General features: G+C 40.6%; 2 protein-coding genes across 6 annotated transcripts in view; both read left to right on the top strand.

The window, feature by feature from the left end:
* The window catches only part of tacc1 (transforming, acidic coiled-coil containing protein 1), a 29,123-nt gene extending 22,880 nt beyond the window's left edge, over positions 1 to 6,243 (top strand). For all 5 annotated transcript variants that reach the window (XM_054784907.1, XM_054784904.1, XM_054784906.1 and 2 more), the window contains 9 exons: positions 426 to 609; positions 787 to 842; positions 1,982 to 2,104; positions 2,184 to 2,260; positions 2,329 to 2,372; positions 2,539 to 2,702; positions 2,800 to 2,906; positions 3,750 to 3,870; positions 5,070 to 6,243. In XM_054784907.1, coding sequence (XP_054640882.1) covers positions 426 to 609; positions 787 to 842; positions 1,982 to 2,104; positions 2,184 to 2,260; positions 2,329 to 2,372; positions 2,539 to 2,702; positions 2,800 to 2,906; positions 3,750 to 3,870; positions 5,070 to 5,135 — 942 coding nt within the window. In that variant the 3' untranslated portion in view covers positions 5,136 to 6,243. The remainder of the gene's footprint in view (positions 1 to 425; positions 610 to 786; positions 843 to 1,981; positions 2,105 to 2,183; positions 2,261 to 2,328; positions 2,373 to 2,538; positions 2,703 to 2,799; positions 2,907 to 3,749; positions 3,871 to 5,069) is intronic.
* Positions 6,244 to 8,058: 1,815 nt separating this feature from the next.
* The window catches only part of loxl2a (lysyl oxidase-like 2a), a 32,730-nt gene continuing 18,273 nt past the window's right edge, over positions 8,059 to 22,515 (top strand). Inside the window, exons 1-3 of the mRNA XM_054784227.1 lie at positions 8,059 to 8,202; positions 10,381 to 10,670; positions 13,090 to 13,265. Coding sequence (XP_054640202.1) covers positions 10,388 to 10,670; positions 13,090 to 13,265 — 459 coding nt within the window. The 5' untranslated portion in view covers positions 8,059 to 8,202; positions 10,381 to 10,387. The remainder of the gene's footprint in view (positions 8,203 to 10,380; positions 10,671 to 13,089; positions 13,266 to 22,515) is intronic.

Here is a 22,515-nt window from a genome sequence, read left to right as displayed (position 1 = left end):
GAATAACTTAAATTGGGGTCAGGGCTGTGATGTTCTTCCACAACAAGCACATTCCTTCGTGGACCTTACTTTGAGCACAACAACACAAACTTCCCACAAAAGAAGGTTTGTCCAAAAGGGGATGAGTTAAAATTTAGGAGCACCCTCTGGTCATAGACCAGCCCCTGACAGATTATGAAGCAATGTGTCAAAAAGGTGTTTCTAAATACTTACAGTATGTCCATAAAAGTCCTCCCTAAAGCAACACAGTATTTCTATAATCGAGGCCATCAACATTTGTCCATTTGAAAATAGTGCACGCACATCACTCAGGTATAATAACACTGCTAACTTAACTGTTCATGTGTTTTCAGTTTTAAATGGAAATAAATATATAAGTAATCTAAAATAATTCAAATTGTAATAATTTGATCCACTGTGCCCAGGAAGAAGAGGTGGTGGTTCAGACCCCAGAGATCGTACAGCGAGTTCACCACGCCACTGATGAGGAGAAGCTGGCGTCCACAGGCATCATGGGTCAGACAGACAACCACGAGAAGAAAGGAGAATCTGAATGCAGTAAGGAATCCAGCAAAAAAAAGCCAGTCGACCACAAGCCTATTGAAGATGGTATGTTTTCGGGCCATTTTTCTTACAATATGCGCCACCTTGTGTCAAACATACAGTACATACAGTATGTTAGGGAAGTCAGTTACAATATTTTTTCCACATTCGCATTCAATTTAGATTTGGCATACTAACGCCACCAGCAGTTGCCACTGTGTATTGATTTTATTTCCTTTAAAGATCCTGAGACCAAGATGGCCCACGAAGACCTGAGGAACATGTGTACAGATGATACAGTAAGTGAACTGTGTTGCATATTATAGAGAGAGACAACAACAAAAATCCTAAGAGCAACAACAACAGGACTATACCAGCAAATGGTTTTACATTATTTCAATAATGTTAGTGTTAGAGGAACTTGAAATGAACTTGACACATCAGATCATAGTAAAAACATAAACAGAACCTAGCAAAGCAGAACATTTCCGTAACCTTGTGTGCTTTCAAGCAGTGAGTTCCGCTTTTTGTAATCTTTAAAGGAAAACTGCACTTTTTTATTTTTTATTTTGCCCATCATCCACAATCCTTATGTAAGACATGAACACGTCTTTCTCTTTTCTGTGCCTTCTAAAGATATAAATACAGATAAAAACAGACAGCTCATTACTGAGCGTAATGGGACACAACTAAGCCGCTTACAAAGACCGCTATTAAAACACCTCCAAAAACCTCCAACTATGTTTTATGGTTTTATATACATGCTGTAACCATGTAGTAACAGGTACATTCATCATAACATGTAATACTTATAGTATTTTGCCGTTTTATGGTCATTTTAAGCATTACTGGAACTTCCTTCCTGGGCGCATTGATAGCGCATAGCAACATAGAAACTAATGCCTAGCAGTACACCTAGCATGAACTTTTACAAACTAAAAAATAAAAACACTGCAGTAGTGGTGGCAGATCCAATATGTAGCCTTGCTTTTTGGCAGTGGTATGAGGTATTGAGAGTGTGGCGCTGACCCGGTGCAGCCGAGTGTGTGGTGAAGTCAGTCACGAGCTGGCTATAGCAGCTCGATGGTGTGGTGTGGCAAGGTATCAATACGCCAGTAACGTGGTTCAATTGGTGTAACAATGTCACTGTAGGTTGGTTAATATGCACGTCACATTATATGTAAATGGAGTTTTTTCCAGAAGGCTTTATAGGCGGAGGAAGTGTTTCCCATTATGTGCAGTAATGAGCTGTCTCTTTTTATCTGTTTTGATATCTTACAACGCACAGAAAAGAGAATTTAGCTACTGGTGAGTGGTAAAATTGCTGTAAACAACTACAAAATTCAACTGTAAACTCTTACATGAATCAAAACTGATTAAAATTTGTCATTAAAATGAAAATGTGATTATATTCTTGTGATTTCTGGATGCTCCGCAGTGTGAGACATCTGTGAATCTAACCATGTGCAGCAGTGCTACAGATACAGAAGTGATGTCTCAGGACAAAATTCCTCTTAGTGAGATAGACAAGGCTGCTGTGCTCACTCTCATCAGAGAGGAGGTACGTTACTCCCTCTTGAGTCAGTATCAGCCTGCACATCATCATAGTTTTACATCTTCATGCCCTTTTTTCTCATCAGATAATCACTAAAGAGATTGAGGTCAGTGAGTGGAAGAGGAAGTATGAGGAGAGCAGAGCTGAGGTTCTGGAGATGAGGTAGGGGAAAAAATCTGGAAAAATATGGAGAACTGACTTAGACTGCTCACTTGGTCTTCTATTAACAGGAAAATTGTTGCAGAGTATGAAAAGACAGTTGCGCAGATGATTGGTGAGTTACTGCCACCTAGTGGTTGCACATTTGTATTTGTATTGTATTTTTAGGTTGGCACGGCCATTGCCTCGCCTCTCTGTGCTTGTCATCAACTATCCTCACTGAACAACAATAAAGTTTTAAAAAATGTGTTCTCTCAACAACATTGTCATCTTTGGTACAGAGGATGAACAGCAGCAGAAGACGCTGTCGTGTAGTAAGTCAGTCAGGCAGCTGACTCTAGAAAGGGATCAGGCCCTGGCTGACCTCAACTCTGTGGAACGCTCCTTCGCTGACCTCTTCAGGAGGTATGAAAACATGAAGGGAGTCCTGGAGGGCTTCAAGAAGGTCAGTAAGTCTTCAAATGTCATGGGATGTTATGTAGTGCTCCCTCGTGTCATGGCCAGATCACCATACATACATCATTCTTTGTATGCATCTCAAGAATGAGGAAGTGCTGAAGAAGTGTGCACAAGATTACTTGACACGCATCAAGCAGGAGGAGCAGCGTTACCAAACCCTCAAAGTGCATGCGGAGGAGAAGCTGGACAGGTGAGTGACATGTTTTCTATTTACACGCCATCCCTAATCCTTAAAGCGTCGAAGGTGGATTCATACTCTTGAAATAGGAACTAAAGTAGTTATTTTATGGCAAGGAGCATGCAGTATTTACTGTAATCACTTGAACCTCAGTCAAAATGCATGCCACAGTGCTCATTACAAGGATGTAGAACCATATGACTTCTCCCAGCCGAACGCGTAAATTTAAGTTGACCCAACTCAAAAAAGCTTTTCAGCCAGACTTTATAAAAGTTGATTCAACTCAAAACAACTTTGCAGCTGGTTTTGCTTTGCAGCTTTGCAAGTTTTTTGCAACTTAAATATGTGTTTTTAAACCTTACATCCAAATTGGTGTGTTCTCAACACAAAGTGCTGGCATAGATTACAGTAACAGCACAAAATTCAACATTCAAGTTTTGTCAAGTGTAAGTCATTAACACATTTAAGAGGTGCATAACAGGTATAATGTCGTCTTGTCGAATGAGTTGGGTGTCTTTTGACACCCCTATTTCGTAGTATTGAATATTCTATATATTTCCCTCAGCATTTTCTCTATAAATCAGCACTTTCAATTGAATGCTTATCAGTTCTCTCCTATTTTAAGACTAGAAAACAAATTGTAACCCACTCCAACCTACTCTAAACCTATTATATTGTCAAGTAAAATGTTCTTGCTGCATGAACTCATAACTTCACTTCTATTAATTACTTTTATCCTTACATTCAGTGTTTGTCTTGTATTTTAGCTACTCTTTTTTGCACTACAAATGGCTCACTTGTCTGATTGTCTGTGTGTGTGTGTATGTGTGTATGCGTGTGTGTTTGTTGTAACAGGGCCAATGAGGAGATAGCGCAAGTCCGTGCCAAGGCCAACGCGGAGGGTGTCGCACTAAATGCCAGCCTGAGGAAGGAACAGATGAAGGTGGACTCGCTTGAAAGAGCCGTCCTTCAGAAGGTAAGACTTTACAATTACAAATTGTGCTGTTGGCCATATGGTGGATTAGTGGTTAGCATGTTGGCCTCACAGTCAGGAAATGGAGGGTTTGAATCTCCGTTGGGGCATCTGTGTATGGAGTTTGCATGTTCTCCCTATGTGTGCATAGCTTTTCTCCGACATCCCAAAAACATGTATTTTAGGATAAGTGGAGACTCTAAATTGTTAATAGGTGTAAACTGTCCTTTGTCTATTTGTGTCCTGTGATTGACTGGCAATCAGTTCAGGGTGTGCTGTGAGGCTCCAACTCATCCATGACCCTAATGAGCAGGGCCATCCCTTTTAAAAACTGTCCAGTGCTGGGATCAAACCCGCACCCTTGCCTCAGAAGACAGCTGCATGTACCATTGAACCAACAGGGACTAACAGGAAGTGACTGAATTGTGCAAATATATTCTGTAATTGGTGACAGAGCAGGAAAGGGAAGGGAATAAGATTGCCATAAAACCTCATGCAAAGCACCAAACAATTTTCCCTCTTTCCTTTTTTGAACACTAGATTTTATTTTAGTACTAGGCAGCATTGTAGCGCTTTGGCACGACTACTGACTGCTACTAAGCAGCATCAGCAACAGTGAGTGTGCTCGGACAGGACCAAACCATTTCATGCAGATGTAGGGGTGTGGCTGTTCTATAATGGATGTCTTTTTGGTCGACGTGGATATGGAACTTTAACGGCCAAAAACAAAGTAAAAACAAAGCGACTGTTTTTTATTGTTTTTTGACTTTATTTGAAAAAAATATTCTCAACCCAGATGGCAAAATCATGTTTTGACTGCCCCAGTGAGGGGCCTCTGGAATTGTCCTACCTTTTCCCCACTATACGGCGCCCACGATTATTCGCCTCAATTTTTTCTCTCCTGTCTCGGGCTGACTTAGTGCTTTACATGCTTTTTTTATGCATTTGCTGAGCATGCACCCCCTTGCGAAAAATGGGGCCCCCCATGCGTCATGGGGCCCTACTACGCACAGCGCATGTTCTGCCCGTAGGGAGGGGCGGCCCTGCTAATTAGGACATCCAGTATAGAAAATGTATAGATGGATGGTATGAAATATTTCTGCACTGATGAGCTCATTTAACACCAGGGGGCAGCAGTTTATTTACTAACTAAAACCAGTGGCCCTTGTATCAGCAACATGTTTGTCTGTGTCTCTAAACAGAATCAGGAGATTGAGGAACTCACCAAGATCTGCGATGAGCTTATTGCCAAACTGGGAACAGAATAAGTCACCAGACAGCCCCTCAGCTCAAAAGAGACCGGTCATAGCATCATGCAGTATTTGTGCATGATCATACTTAAACTGTCTGGACATGTGCTTTGCTTACCTCATACAAAAATATTGATTCAGAGCAGAGATCAGCAGGACCGTATGAAATTATAATGATATTCATTCAGACACCATTCGGAAGAGCTGACAGAAAAAGATGTGTGTTGGATTGGACAAAAACCATATGACATGACCATCAAACATAATGAAGGACATCAGCATAAAGCACATTGGTTTACTTCTGGTTAATATCTTTCCTCGGCCATTGATCTGTAATTGATTTTTTTTTAAATCTTATATTAGACAGATTTACATTTTGCAATATGTACTGCTGAGTTGTTGTTCCAGAATTGGAGGGTTGTGAAATCATGAACATTATACCACCAAAATGTGTGGAATCATTTAATAAGAGCACTTAAAGGAAGAGGTTTGAACCTACACATTCAGTTAAACGCTTCATTCTGTAATAGTTGTTCGACAGTAATGCTGTGTTGTGCAATGTGTGAGAAGCACATTTTGTCACTCCCGTGTAATTATGTTTTATCTTATATCTGTGAGTCCAAATCAAATGTGCCTTTATGTTGTCTATCTTGTACAAATAAGGAAAGTTGTGGCTCTGTAGGTTCTTCATACAGTTGTCTCCGTGGCCAAAGTGAACGTCTCGCACGCCCATCCCGTTATGTGATTGCACATAAGAGTGACTTTTATAATGAATTTGCAGTTTGAACATGTTCTAGCATTGACGGCATTCTCAGGTCTGATTCAACCCGAGGGAACGTGCAGGTGCAACAAATGTGATGGATGGTCTGCTCCGTCATAGAAGCACAATCTATTGCCAAAATAATGTCAAATGAGATTCTGTTGCAGTGGTATTTCTTGCAATTGAAGGGGCAAATCCATGTTACAGTGCAACAGGTGTACATTTTATACTCTGCAAAAAGACATTTATGCTTTATTTTGCTCATAATATTTGTAAATGGAAATATAATACTGCTATACTCAGTTTGGATGTTGACTGCTATATTTTGTGCATTCCCAAATAAAGAGTTATTGTTTTACTGCTTAACAGTGTCCGTTTTTACCTCCATCCAGTTATCCATAGAGTGAATGCATATTGTACAGTAGTTGATATCAACATTGTTTTCCCATAACACATAATTGCTGTTCTGTTTTACTGTCCGTGCAGACAATCAACTTCTGCTTTTTAGTAAACATATCATTAGTGGCTTTTTGTTTGTCAGTGTACAACTACAATGCTCTGCCTGCTCACACGGCCTTGTTCAGTTGAGAAAAAAAACCCTGACCGGTTTCAGTTTGGAAGCATCGCAATAAGGTTAGGTGCTCTGTGACCTCTGCCAAGTTATGTGTTTAACCTGCTGCAGCTTTTGCAGTTCTGTTGCAGCTTGACTGCAAAGACAGACGAGGCATACTTCTAGTGCTCCTCTGAGCTTCAACATCGACAACAATCAGCTGGAGAACAACTCAATTTTGAGCATGTAGTCCATCCCGTGAGCTCTGACACTGGCTGACTTTCCATCTGGAGAAAAACTTGCTGATAAACTGCCAAAATGTGACCAAAAGAGTCGTATTGTGTGACACTTTTGAACAATACCACTAAAAGTCAATAAAATTATCACAAACCAATGAAAAAACCCTTAATTTTGTGAGCTTTTTCTTTTTTATCCAACATGCATACATTTTTTCAATCAGTTTTCACTGGACAGCGACGTAATACATTTGATTTTGACTCACCTATCTCAACTAAAAGAGCCAAACTTGCAGAAGTGAAGTCTCGCCATTGGGTGAGGTCTTGAGGGACGGGGGCCTTCTTATTCCACATAGAACTGCATTTTAAGTGTTTCTCTGGTATTAATAAGTGTATAGCCTTGACTATATGTTATTATTATTTGTATTATTATTGATTTTACTTTATTGTGGATGGAGAATGAATATATTATATTATTAAGTAAGATAAATGCCAATACAAAAAGTTATTTCTTATTTGGCATGAATGTATGGAAAAGTGATTATTTTTCCCTATATATGTGCCACTTGAGTGTGTTGCAGATTTCTTAAGATAGCATGATATGACATAACATAACATAACATATCCTAGCCTAACCTAGCCTAGCGTAGAATAGTGTAGCGCAGGGGTCACCAACGTGGTGCCAGGTAGCCCCCCACGACCACATGAGGTGCCTGCAGGCCTGCTTTTCATTCAGGTTTTCAGTTAATAATGACAGAACAGTAGAAAGAAATGCATTCTGAAATACAAAATGTGAGTTGCGGACACCAGCATTTTGTTAATGTTCTGGTAAAACAAGCATATTTGCTTTGTTTGGGTTTAAAATAAGCTCTGAAAATAAATGTTACAAAAATGAGTAGCTCTTGGCCATTTTCATTTTGTAAAAGTAGCTCTCACAAGGAAAAACGTTGGTGACCCATGGTGTAGCGTAACATAGCACGATAAATAGTAATAATTATGCGTGAAGAAAACATGAAGACATAGAAGACAAAAGCACAACAACCCATAATTGAATGTGTTTTTGTCTTTTTGTCTTTTGTCAACCATTTGAGGTGATACTTTGGGGTGTGGTGTACGTCTGGCTCATATAGCCTGAATAAACTAGAGGCTCCAGTCTCCATATGTTAGAAAAAAAATAACAGTACATTATGCAACAATAGTTCTGAAGCAATACACGGAAAAAATACCAGCCATACATTTTTGGTGCAAGGAATGTAAAGTACAGTGTAGGTTTCTTATAATGGATTGAGGTCCTGCTTATGTTTTTGTAACCTAGGTGCTTGGGCCGGGGGGGGCGTGGTCAGGATGCTGAGGCCGCCGCTGATTGGCCGCTGTGAGCGCGAGGAGTGGGACGGGAGCTAGCTGCCAGTTGTGAGGGGAGCTGAAAGAAGGGCCAGCAAAAGTACAAAAAGGGACAAAGAACTAATGCCTAACACCTGATACTCTGACACAGGTTGAACATATTAAAGCTTAGGAAAGGAGTCGCCCTCGTCTGAAGAAGTAAGTGTTATCTTTCTTTGAATATTTGAAGTTTGAGGGTATGTGATGTGTCTCACGTGCAGCCCCGAAAGTTTCTTTTCCTGAAGTTCTCTTCTCCGATTTAAACATAAAGCTGCGTTTTCTCGTATTTTCCCTTCTATGAAGTCATTGTACACAACTCAGTAGAACCAGTAAATAGAATTTACGGTCATACATGTAAGCTGGTGAAAGGGAACGCACTTGAAGCAGATGGACTCTTACTGTTTTGTGATTATCTTGTTATTCTGATGTTCTCATTAACAGCAACTGATTGGCAGAAATAACTAAGTTTTCTACTACAATGCGACAGGTTTTGATGTTGTTTGTTTCTTTGCAAGTGAGTTCAGTCACAGTAGAAATTGCTCACATTTGTTGCTGTCACTCACAGTGGGTAGATAACGACTAATTAGTTTTAACAATGGGGCGTGTCCTCTGGCATCGTTTAGCACTATTATTTGAATATACAGTTAAACAATCTAATGAGATCCAGTACAATACAAGTGTAGCAAACCTTCCGCCTTTGTTAAGATAATAATGCTCAATTTTGATAAACACTGCCTGAGAGATTAATTTAGCAATATGTTTATCAGTTTGCAGGGGAGTAGAAGCACTTAGCATTATGCTGAGAGTTGTTTTTAGTATTTTGACCTACTTATATAGCTACACTAGCTGAAAAAAATATTAGAAATTGTGTATCATGCATCAATGCAAATTTCACCCACAATAATAAACATATTGTCCAATCAAAACCTCTCTGATAGGTGCAAATCAAACTTTGTACAACAGTTCTTGTACTGGATCTCATTAGGTAATGCCTAATGAGCCTTAAATTAAGTAATACAAAAGAAGCATGTACATGCCAATAGTGAGCATCGCTCCTTTCCTCATGCTGGTCTTCCAAGCAGTTGTTTAATCCTGAGGAAGTATTAGTCTCACGCAGCACTATGATTTACTGGATGTGCTCCCCAGGTTATTTTCTTATGCGTGCTCCCACTGAAGTTTGTTTGCTGGTTGCTATGACGTCAACTCTAAAAGCAACCCCCGCCCCTCCCTTTGCTAATAAGTGACGTGGAGGTCTCCCTCTCACTTTCACTGCCTTCCATCCCTCTTTTCAGTCCTGGGACATCCCTCCAAATGGGCATTTGGGTTCCTCCATTGACACTTTCATGGTTGGTCTTGAAATATTGAGTCAACTTTCCCCTGAACCTCAGTGGCACAGACCTCCGGGCGTCGTTGAGATAAATGAGAGGGGCCGGACGTTTCCTGCAGAAGCCAACATTTGCTCTCTATTAGGCTGTCACTGAGAAAGAGAGATGATTCCGTTCACTCTCACATAATAGCTAATTATGTACATTGCTGTTTGGCAGTCACATTTATTTTTCTTGATATATTGAAATTATATCTGGCAGTGATTCTCCTGGTGGTGTCGAGGCCAGAGGAGAAGCCTGCTCGTGGCCAAATTCAACTCTTCTTAAAACTGTTCTCTCTTACAGTGCCACACCACAAGTTGCTTTCTCCTTCAAATCATGTTTCATCCGTGCTGTTAATGCTTTGGCTTTGGAAAAACATTCATATTCAAACATTCAAAAACAGTATTGAATACCTTGAAACATCATGCTCGTGAAGTCATTTGGAATGAGACCAAAAACCTTTCAGGAAAATGTGGCTCTAAAGTTGAACAAAAGTTAGATCCACAAAGTCACACCCCATGTCAGCAAATCAGTTCAATGGGGATTTTTTCCCATTTATTCCAAAAGAAGAGCCAGCCTCAACAAGGTGTGTTAAGAGAAGAAGAACGTGACAAGAGAAGCATGTAAACCTGAAGTTTTGTAAAGGAAGCAGACTCACATTCAAAAGCCAGTAAGACTTTAACAGTATCCCAATACGTGTGAACATGCACATCATCAAGTTAAGGTTATAAGAAAACATGAAATGCGTGAGTCAGACTGTGACTCGGTGTTTTTTTGTTCTTGTATATTAATATTAACAGTGGTTAACCAATTGTTATATCTGTATGACTTTTTAACATTCATAACTCTTATATGGAGTAAAACGTTTTTTATGATAGTAAGCTGTTGTCCACCAGCATCCCTCAGCAAATTGTGTTCAACCTCCACTGTTCTTGTGTATGTTGATTCAATCACTGCTTTCTTCCTTCAGCTGCATCATGCTGCACCCAGCAATGATCCAATACCTCTTTTGCACCATGCTGTGCACGTGGCTGCTGTGCAATGCCCAAATGGATTCCAGCGCTCCATCCATACAGCTACGTCTGGCCGGAGAGAAACGTAAAAAACATGAGGGGCGAGTGGAAGTTCTCTACAAAGGCCAGTGGGGGACTGTCTGTGACGACGACTTCTCCATCTACGCTGCCCAGGTGGTGTGCAGAGAGCTTGGCTTTGTGGATGCTGAGTCATGGTCACCCTCAGCCAAGTATGGCAGAGGAGAAGGTAAGAAAATTTCACGTCACCTTGACTTAATATTATCCAAACCTTTGAGGTGAGCCTCAAATGATGATGCAGCCAAGATCTAACATGTCTCTGAGGCTGCATATTTTGTCTTTGACTTCCATATGCCTCATCGGTGACGTAAAGGTTCCCTTATGCCTGATTCATTGCACTGCTTTCCATATTAGAGGACCACTGAGACATAGCAATCACCACTGACCATATGATTTAGGGTGTGGGGGGATTCCTGCATCCACGTTAAAAACACTGATGAGATTCCCACCTCTGGCAGCTGTGTTTAAAAGAACATTCCTGAAGTTATACTCGTTATATGTTGTTTGCTGCATGCAGAATATTTCACAAGAGCTACATAAGAGGAGGTCTTATTATAAACAAGGGCAGCTTAACATATTTGCATATTGTATATTGGCTGTGCTGATATGAGGTCAACAATGGGAACAAACAGTCTGTTCAGTAAATCTACATGGTAATTTGTTCACAATTGCAGTTTATAACCTACAGCACGGACGTAATTTGTGGGGGGCACAGGGGGGACATGTCTTTTTTCAAAAAGTAGTTTTGGTCCCCTGTAGTTTTCACCGTCCAAAAACAATGTGACCTTATGCGTATTAAAAGGAGATGGGTCAAGCGCCAGGACCCTTACAGACCCTTACAGTATATGTATATGTTTATATACTTTGCTTACTGCAAAAAACAACTCAAGACTTTTTGAAGGCATGGAAATTGAATAATTGTCCATGGCCATGTCGGTGGCCTCACCTCAACCCATTAGAGCATGCTTCTCACTTAGTGAAGACAAAAGTGAAGGCAGCAAGACACGCTAACAAGCAGCAAGTGGCTGCATTAAGTGCCTGGCAAAACATCTCCTTGGAGGAAACACAGAAGATAATAATGTTACACCTACATATGGTTAATATAACACCAGTCAACACAATGCAGAATCAATGAGAGTCCTGGGCTTTCATCATCATCATCATCATCATCATCATCAACTTTTATTTCAGACAATTACATGGTCCATAGAACATTAAAAACAAAACCGACATCACCAACAACACACAGGGAGCGGTGGTTGTCTGAATAATTGTCAATTTGGAGGTAATGTCGCCACATTAAAAAGAGTGGACTTGGGACATGTGATGTGACAAAGCAATGAAACCTGTGATGCAATGAAGCCTCTTTGTATATTCTTTCAAAAATTATGCCTTTTCATTGTAAGTGTTGTCACCTGCCAGTTGAAAATGAATAATTACATAAAATGTTCAAAGGGGTTTACATATTCATAATAGTTAGATCTAAGGTGATTATAAAATGTGTGTAAAGGTGAGTATGACAGCACTATACAAGCTTCTTGTATGTGTTTGCATGGAAACGATTTATTTGTTTTCTCATTGCTGGTGGTGGAGACCCCGGACCAATAAAGTGATTCATTATCCTCTACACTGTCATTATGACTAATGCATCAGTGAGAGAATTAACCAAATGTTAGAGACCAAAGACATATTAGTGCACAGCCAGTAAAAGGGCATCCTGATCCTGACCAAGTGTTTTTCTTCTCCCCAGCAGCACTGTTTACAAGCTCCATAGCTGCCAACAATAACATAACATTTGCAACGTCCATGTGTAAAACAAATGGACGTTTCTTTGGAAAGGCCATTTAAGGCTACAACTTATTAACTGTTACTGCACAAAATGAAATTGTTATTTGAATGGGAAAGCTAGGTACGGCAACTTAGATATAATAAAAGCTCACTGCTCTCTGAATTCAATCCTCATAAGACTTGCAAACAATATTTTAACACAGCAATACAGGTTTATCACAGTTGGAAATGTGTTTACTATTTGGGGGAAAAGTCAGACGCAGTGAGTCCAGGCTTGGAAACAGACATTTTGATTCCAGAAAGACTTGTCCCATATTGTAAAAATGTTTCAGGCAGCAGTGTGACTGACCAACTTACATGTCGTCACTTTCTTGGTATGATCAGGATGTTTCTAAGAAGAATGTTGGCTGTCAAAGTGACCAGCAGCCTGGTGGTCTCCATGGTTACTGGTTACGTGGCTGACTCAGATGAGTCAGCTGAACTCCATGATCCATTTCACAATTTTTTTGAGTTTGTGCTATCCAAGCATGGTCAGGTGATTGTAGAGACTGAACACATCTGTACTGTATGTGAGTCAGTGTGAATTTGGAACTTGAGTGCGAAAAAAGAGGTTCAGTTACGGTCCAAAATGTTGTAGATTTTGAAGATTGAAGCCACATGCTCTAATTTTCACATTTAGAGGCTTTGATTGATCTCAAAAGCTATGTGTTATTATTATATTTGATAATGCAAGCGTTCATCTGGGCAGCTTTTACACAGCCTTCAACATTCTGGAATATTTTTGTTTGTGTCCAATGCAGGTCCTATTTGGCTGGACAATTTGGACTGCAGTGGCAGAGAGAAGAGCCTCGCCCAGTGTCGGTCCAATGGCTTTGGCGTGACAGACTGCAAACATTCAGAAGATGTCGGGGTGGTGTGCACCCAGCAGCGCATTCCAGGCTTCAAATTCATCCGGACCCAGGCCAACAGCGTAGAGGTAGGATCCCGCAGCGAGTCACATGGCAGAATTGCAGAAAAATAGCAACAAGCTGGAAAAAGAGATACATGCTTGTCGTTATACAGCGATCTCACTTACTGTACGTAAATACCAGGGCGAGATCAGTTAACTGCAGAATAAACACTCAAGCGGAAGGCAAAAAAGGTTGAGCTGCACACACAAAAGCTTAACAGATGTGCACAGGGTCCACATGCCTCATAAAGTGAAAACAATGTACATACTGTATCCATGTGCATTGCTCCAAGTCGCCCTGAGTTGAGTATTTTCATTCTAACTTTCCATTACGAGTTAGATGCGTCAGTGTGATAACTGGCTTGAGAAATTAAAAGAAGCAGCGGCATGGAAATGTATTCACATTGCTGCAGAGATATAAATTCACTCGGCATTATGGCTCAAGAAATATTGAAAGGATTCAGTGTCAACAGTTTAACAAGACTTCTTTTGAAATTAATGATTCCTGTAATTCCAGTGATGTGAAGAGCCTGTTCGCACAAGTAGGACTTCCATCAAAAAAGTCACGCATTGTAATTCATATTCACACACCCAGGCATTTCGGGGGCTGTTTTTCAGGCTATGGCTATATTTACGTGGCTGGAATGCATTTTCTGTAGGCTATTTTTACAGCAGTTTGGATTGTGTATGCAAAGGGAGATGTTTTTTTTTTGCATTTACAAATGTTACAAGTGTTATCAGCGGATGCATTTGTGGTGGCATGTCTGTAGGAAAAGATGAGTTGCATACAAAAAGCACATTTATACTGTAGCACAATTCAACATCCATTTCTGAAACAAATGTTCCCATTCAAAACTTAGACTGAACATCATATCGCATACATTTGGCCACATTTTCTTGATCGACTATGGGGGAAATTGACATTGATAGAATGGATAATCTCTGAAATTTGAAGCCAGTGTAATGGTTCTACAGTGTAATGAGTAGAACCCGGAGGAGTTCTGCCATATGCCTGCGCGGCTGTAGCTCAACTTCACATAGCTGCATACCATTCTTCTTTAGACCACAAATTAGTCAGGACCGAATCAACAGCGCCTCTGCTGGTTGCAGCCATGTAGCGTACAGTACACCATTTTCACAATTAATCAGCACTTAATACAAGTAGTCCTCAGGTTATGAACAACTTCCATTCCTAGACTGTGATATAAGTTGCGTTGTAGTGTAACTCGGAACTTACAGTATATCTAAATTAACACCTAAGTCACTCACACTGTACACAGAACACATAAGGAAGTGAGACACAGGCTTATTAGGAGGAGAAAGTGTCAATAATGAGAGCAGTACGCTGTTTAGTTATCACTGTCCATTTCATAGTACAAGATCCTTTCACATGTTCAAGAATACCATATTTATCCTTCATGACGGTCGCAGTGTTTAGCAGCTTGGAATGGCCATGAGCATCTTATAATGTCTAATTTCACTTCACTTTCACCTTTCTATTCTTTTACGCGCTGCACCCAGAAGAACCTGCATAGACAGACAAAATGATGTGCCAAAAGTAAACTGATAAGCAACGTTATTCTTAATGTAGCTGCGAAAGAGGCGCACACATTACATTTATCCGCAACACTCAAGACAAGTAACACCCTGGATCCTTGCACTATTCATCACCCGCTCATGCTGTAGCTCGCTCTTGAGCGAGTTTAGCGTTTATGGTTCAAAATTACGCTTTTAATTAATTTATGGGAGCATGTTCATAACCACCAAACGCCGTAACTCGACACGAGGACCACCTGTAAATACGTGTGAGTTGAGGTTAGACTCATGACTACAAACCAGCTTGTGTCATTGCCTGCACGTGTGGGTCAGATTTCCTGCACGAGTGAAGTAATGACTAGTCAGGTTGGGTGCCTGCCCTTGCCTAAGGTCACCCCCCTTGAAGATATTGGACAGGCTTCCCACTCTGCAAGCAGGGGAAGATCATCTTGTCTGGCTGCAGGCAACACCCCCGTACCAGATGGAAAGTCAGTGGGGGCGTGATGGCAGATGGGAAAGAAAATGTCTGAAAACACTCACTGTGACGCAGGGGGTTCCCATTTAAACCAGACTAATGGAGATGAAGCAACACTTTTGGCAGGAGATGGCCAGTGACACCCTGTCATGGCATTCATACCAGAGTAGATGTAATGTAGGAGAATGTGTTAAATACCTGTCTAGAAATGCAACTGTTAAAACTTTATAGCAAATAGAGTGTATAGTGTGTATCATTATCAGGTCCAGTTGAGACATCGGATGAAGGAACATATTTAAAAGCTTACTAATGCTACCAGTGGCTGTAATTACCTCATTTTTACAAGGGGTGTATTTGTGGAGCACCCTCTGGTTCCTTATTTGTTGTGTGTTTACAGTCCCAGAGGTGTTGCTGTAGTTTATTCCCCCACCCTGTAAATATTTCCTCAGACTGGGTGAGGTCTTTCAAGTGGAAGGAGAAAGGAATGGGAGAAGGTGTAGCTGTACCTTTTTGACCATGCTGAAGCATTCGTCAGCAACAGGCAGCAATGTTCCTTCAGTGTGTTTATTCACTGCATGAATGGGCATTTTGTGCTCAATCTGGAAAGTGGACCGCAATGTGTGTACATTTAAGTTAAACCAGAGGTCAACACGAACAGGGAGACATACATTTCATTAGCTACACCTCCAAAATCTAAAGTGATCCTTTACAAGTATAAAAAAAAATACTGCCTTAACAAAAATAATTACACTCTGTTTTGATTGACGTCGGTGCAATTTGACATCACTGTAAATTACAACCACAATAATAAACCATCTATACATTTTCTATACTGCTTATTCAGTTCACGACAGATGCTGGAAAAAAGAGAACAATAACAGAATAAATATTAATGTTTGTCCATTGAAGTGTATTATAAATGTATTTTCTGTATGATTCCAGTTGGGTTTTTTTTAGTTTTTTTTTAAAGTAAAAATCGCTGAATTTTCCCATTTTCCGATCAAATACAGGGTAGATTTACAAACAAGTCAAATGCAAGATATTTTTATGCTCTGCTAAATGAACAAATGAATCTGACTTCCAAGATGAAGGGTTATTTACTCAGACTGTTACAACAAAGTATCAACTTTTCCTGGAGAAGGATCGTACATGTACTTCATATACAGATACTGTAGAAGGTAAGAACACAGATGTTTTTGAGTTTATAAAAAATAAATAAATGGGACTAAGAAGTATCTGAAAACATGGGCAACCTGTATTAAAGGAGTCAATGCCTCACCAGCAATGACTTCACCGCACATCACCAGTTAAACTAATATCTCAGTGTCAGTCAAGACTGAGCATCATTAGCGCTACTGTTTGTTAGGTAGTTAGTTAATTAGCAGGATTACCCATTACAATGATTTCCATGAAATTTGGATACGTCTCACACACACACACACACACACACACATGCCAGTCAAGCAAACCGTAGGATGTATTTAGTATGGCTACTTTTGCATACATGTCATACAGTCACAGAGTTTCCAAGCAACTTTACATGCCATAATATTACATCACATATATTTGAAAGGACCACATGATACAACAGTATTAAAACAGTGGTAAACTCAGCATTAACCACAAAAATTAACCTTCACTGGCGCCATGAGTGGAAACAGATCAGCTTTAGTAAAGAAGATAACTTTGACAGATTTGAGTTATTCTTTCTCTGTCAGTTCAAGCACTCATTAGAGCCATCATTTAGCCTCTGACCTTTTCCAGCTTCTTGAAGTAATGACCATCTTTGACCTCTGGGGTCAAACACGAAACTTTGTGCCACAACAATGTCTGTCAGCTAGCAACATGACATTCCTGAGGGAGAGACTCACGGCCAATGATTGTGACTTGCAACATTATGTTATACTTATCAGCTGGTTGCTCACATTTTAGTTTCTCCAGATGCTGGAATTACAACAGACAAAGTCTCTGAGTCAAACTCTTAGATGGAAGGAAGCAAAATAATGTTTTGTTGTTCATGCGGGAAGTGCACAGCTCGATAACAATTAATCACAGGATTGTTGATACTTCTTCCCTCGCTTCAGTTCCTCGGAAAATGTCATTTGAGGAAAGTTAGACAAGAGTTATTCTTTTAGAACGTTGTTGTCTAGCAAGTTTGCATAACACATTGTCCCCCTGCCAATAAGTATTTTTTTTCTAGGGAAATGTGCTGATGATTGAATGTTCCTCTGAAAGCGATCAAAGTAAGTCATTTCCAGATTGACTGAAGTTTTGATGAGCTCATCCTCTGATAAGATGCGATCTTCCTGAGTGGTTGAGACAAATAAACAGCCAAAACGGCTGCAGTTTCTCACCAAACAACACGCAATGTGGTTATCCCGCCCAAACGCACATCCACAACCAACATAAAGACATCAGAAGCCCATTGAAAGTAATTGAAAGTGGGGTTAAAATCCTTCTTTCTTAGCATGTCTAAAAAGGTTAAAGGTTGCACGCCTCCATCAGCTGCAATGGTGTCCGCTTTCAAGAATTCCCACTCTTTGCGTTCTCTGCGATTAAAAAAACAAAAAGATGAAACCTGAGTCTAAGCTTGTTTGCCTCCAACAAGCCCAATGTATGAGAGGGCTTGTGAGGGGGAGAGTAATCGCAAGGAGAAAAGGTTGATGCTTGTCATGTTTCTTTCTTATGGATTGCAATGCAGACGGATCCACCACATGTTCCACAGATGTTTCACATCGTGTCCTTGGCTTTTGGGGAACCCAGATTCACGCTTTTTGTCATGCATACCTGCACTTTATGATTTGGTGTGCACATATCAAAGACTAATAGTCTCAAAGGTGTTTATTGGCCTTACAGAGAAATGTTATTCTGTAGTCAACACAAAATAGTCAAGTTATACATGGGTATTTATACCAGTCAGGGTCAAGGGTTGTAAATGATGTGCTTTAAATGTGAATTTGAACTGGAAACAAAAAGAAAATGCTCACCATGAGTTAGTATACATAGCAGCGCCATGACATCATAGCCAGGCCTAAACATTTCAATTAAGATGTATTGGCCATTGATGTAAACTGCATCACAGCTGCTGCTGCTGTGTCCTTTTCGCTGTGTTATGCAAGTGATATGGTGCACACACGCGCACACACTCACCAGTCAAGCAAGCTGGGGCCCGGTGAGGCAGTAAACAGGGCAGTACTGATGTGAAAGTCATCTTAAAGAGCTTTTCGTCTACAGTGTTGGATGATAATGATTCACCATGTTTAAGTAAGGTGGCGTGACCGGTAAGTGAGGGGGAGTACAGGCGGGCGAGGTGCGTGTTTGTGTCTGTATGTGGTGGGAGTCACGTGTGTATAAACGTGAGGTTTGGCCTGGTGGCTGAATAAAGTGGAAGAAATGCACAGTAGTGGAAGTATTAGTCAGACACCGGCTAGACCATCGTCTCATGTTCACACATATCTACATGCTGGGCAGTCAGGGGGGTGCAGTGTGGGGGGTGAGTGGGAACAGTTAGAATAATAAGTCTGCTCGTTGGTTTGGAAACATTTCAGTAATGCCTTCATAGAGCAGTACTGACTGGCTCCAAATAAAGCATGTGTCCAAACTGTGAGTGCATTTGAAGAGAAAATAAGTATTTTCGGAATGAATGATTCACTACCAGTCAGCAGGTTAGAAAAATGTCAGAGTCACTGACATTGCTGACGATATCCAGCATCACAACTTCTATCTCATATGTGCCACCTCGTATTGTATATATTGCTGACTATGCTTTGATTTTTTTTAATGACATAATTCCATGTTCTTTGCAGTGTCTTGCATTTCTTGGTCAACCACAACTTCACAGTTGATGCAGAGATGACACTTTTGCTAACTGAAATGCCAAAAAAAGAATGACTGTCATGTTAATTAATAAATCACAGCATGAAGTGCATCATCACATTATGATTGGATCCTTAATAAGTGCTATCATGTTCCATAACAGTATATGATACATGACATCAATGCTACTTGGGTGCACATTTCAAAACTGTAAAACATACTAAAGCTACTGTTTAACGTGCTTGAACCGTTCAAATACTGTAAATATTATCTGTCCTTTTTGTTTTGTTTTTGGGGCCGCACAGTAGTTGAGTGGTTAGCATGTTGGCCACACAGTCATGAGACCTGGGTTTGAATCTCCTCTTGGACCTCTCTGTGTGGAGTTTGCATCTTCTGGGTGGGTGTACTTTGCTTTCCTCCCACACTCCAAAAACATGCATGTTAGGTTAATTGGCAACTCTAAATTGTCCATAGGTATGAATGTGAGTGTGAATGGTTGTGTGTCTATATGTGCCCTGCGATTGACTGGCGACCAGTCCAGGGTGCACTCCGCCTCTGCGCCCAAAGTCAGCTGGGATAGTCTCCAGCATACCCCTGCGACCCTAATGAGGTTAAGCGACATAGAAAATGGATATACCTGTATATAATATTTCTTAGAGAGATGCTGTCACCAAGCTGAAATGCCAAACAAAGAAATTGAGAACTTTTATGCGTGTAAATCATACCAAACTCCAGTAGGGGCTTATCATTGCTGCATCATTATTTTCCTGACCATGATCAAATGAAATGAAATGGAGAGTGGTAAAAACGCAATAGCATTAGTGCGATTGTTTGTCTCTCTGCATTCACACAGGCACTACTGAAAATGAGCTGTGTGTAGATTTGGGCTTTCTGCCAAACAGGATTAGGCTGAGTTTATGTCTGCCGCTCTGGTCTTTTGGGGGGGGAAACGCCTGAACTGAATCCAGCTGTGGGTATCTGTTCTACTCTCTTCCTCTCTCTACTTTTATGGTTCAGACAGACAGTTTCCTTCTCCTGATCCAAAAGTAACACCGGGAGGACCTTTCTCTGTGAACCTCATGCTCAACTTGCACGTTTTGGCCAGGATTTTAGTCCTCACACGCGGCTGAATATCACACATTGACTTTGATTTCATGTTTTTGGGAAATACTTCTTATTATCCTGCATGTTATACAATTGTTATGTTTTGTTTTGTTTTTGTACTCACCCATGCCTGAGCATGTGTGCATGAGCCTGTCCTATGTTTTCATAGTTTACTGTGATAATACTGTCTTAAGCTCCAACTCTGAAACACCTTTTCAAATGGCTCCAAAACACTTTTGTCATGTAAACAAACATCCCAATTTATACAGCTTTAATCAGTTTTTAGCTTGAAGCAGTCCGGTGTAAACAGTAATCTTAGTTGTAGTTATGTTTTGCTGTTGACAACAACATCCTGCATAGAAATAAAAAGTTCAGAAGGACCATGTGTCTTATACTGTGCCTGCAAGTGACCGCAGTCCAGAGACTAATGAGCAGGACTACAAACAATTCTGATGGCAGTAAAAGCCAAATAACGTGTTTTTCTCAACAAGATTAAAGAATCTCTCAGAAAAGCAAGAGAGCTAAACCTTTCACATTCATTCAGTTAAAATCTTTACCCTAGTATTCATATATTTGACCTCAATGGTTTTGATTTACTTTAACACTGTCCAAGGTTTATACACACAGGAAGTGAACAAAATGTAAATGACAAAACACACGCAAGTGAAATATTGTGTCAGCATGTAAAACTTACGTAGTAACTTACGTAATAAGCTCTGCTTCATCCTACTCTTTTGTAGCCTAATAGAATTGTGCAGTTGTAACTACGTGATGTTCCTTAATGTAACTTGTTAAGCACGTCTTAGACAAATAAACAATGCCATACCAAATACACAAACCAACTTTGACACAACAAGGTAACTCCACTCTACTCATTTTTGTTGAGAAATATGAACATATCAATATTTGAAAGCGACATAGTGACAGTCAGTCTTTCAGCAAAATGGGTTCCATGCAAACGCGTAGCAAACCCTGCACACAGGCGACGAGCGGCTGTGGCCAGCAACACCGGTGAGCGACACGATCACATCCAGAGCAAATTACGAGTCTCCCAAGGTTTAGATTGGCTGCCAGATTTGGAGGGAATTTTGGGGTATCAAAGTACTTCAGAGGAGAAAAAGTAGCCGGTGTTGATCGAGTACTTACTAGTACATACTAGTACCGAATTGGTAGTATCAAAGATAAACTTACATAAATGTCTGTGTAAGTCAATGTAAAGGGCAAATATGTTTATTTTGGCACCAACAAGTTCCTATGCCATTGCTTTGGTACACATGAGGCGCCAATACAGTGCCCCACGGCATGCAATCATCAACTCTGCTTGTTTCCGGTTATCATTTATACCGGTATAAGTCATTTTATTATCATTGGAAGAATTTATACCGGTATACCGGTATATAAAAATGATTGCCCAACCCTACTGAATAGCATCCTCTCCGCTCACTTGTTGGTCATTGAATCTCCCGGTGATTGGTCCTCGTCCGGTAACAGCGATGAAAAGTTGAACATTTTTCAACTTTTTGGCATCGCGTTGCAAGCCAGCGGATACACGATAAAATGCACGAAGTTCACGTGTTGCTTGGCTGGACGGAGACTCATGATAGTCGCCCTGTTGCGCAGGTCCCATTGAAAATGAATGGACTAGAGGCGACGTTGCCTCCTGTGTGTGGAGCCCATAAAACATCCACTCTGGATGTAGTAACGCTTTAGGGATGCAGGCATATTTTGACACTAACTTTGTATTTTATTTTCATAGCAGCCATTAAACTGCAAACTAGTTGATCAAACACTGCTCACTGCTATAAGGTAGCAGCAGAAGAACCTTGTTTTGCAACATAAGCTTGCTGATATGCATGTAGATCACTAATTCTGAATAACTGACACAGTTTTCTACAATTATTCGATAATCAAACCATGCTTGTCCCTAAGCAAAACCCCACTGTGGTTTACAGTGGCAGCCTCCCTGATCACGTCTTCACATTTCACCAAGACTTAAAATGGAAAACCTGCGTCAAGCCATGGTTAGCAGGAAACCCTGCTTGAAAGAGTAGTTTTGCCCACTCAAACCGCAGCAGTCAGTAGGGTCAGGGGTCATTGGTGAAGTAGTCTGGCTTTATTGGCCCTCCTGCTCCCCACTCGGTAGCCTTGGACATTCCTACAGGCTGACGCCATCTCAGGAAACCACCTTGTGGGCAAATTTTATATTTCTGGGAGATATGCCAGGATGTTGGGGGTTCTTTTTAAGTCAAACTGGCTCACATTTAGTAAGATCAGCATTCCACAGAGCAGCTAAAACATCTCAGCCCTTTTTGGCTCCCTCAGCCTCACACATGGGCAACCACCCCA

This window comes from Dunckerocampus dactyliophorus, chromosome 8 (assembly GCF_027744805.1).
Source record: "Dunckerocampus dactyliophorus isolate RoL2022-P2 chromosome 8, RoL_Ddac_1.1, whole genome shotgun sequence".
NCBI classification, from domain to species: domain Eukaryota; kingdom Metazoa; phylum Chordata; class Actinopteri; order Syngnathiformes; family Syngnathidae; genus Dunckerocampus; species Dunckerocampus dactyliophorus.
This window is presented reverse-complemented; position numbering and strand designations above follow the sequence as displayed.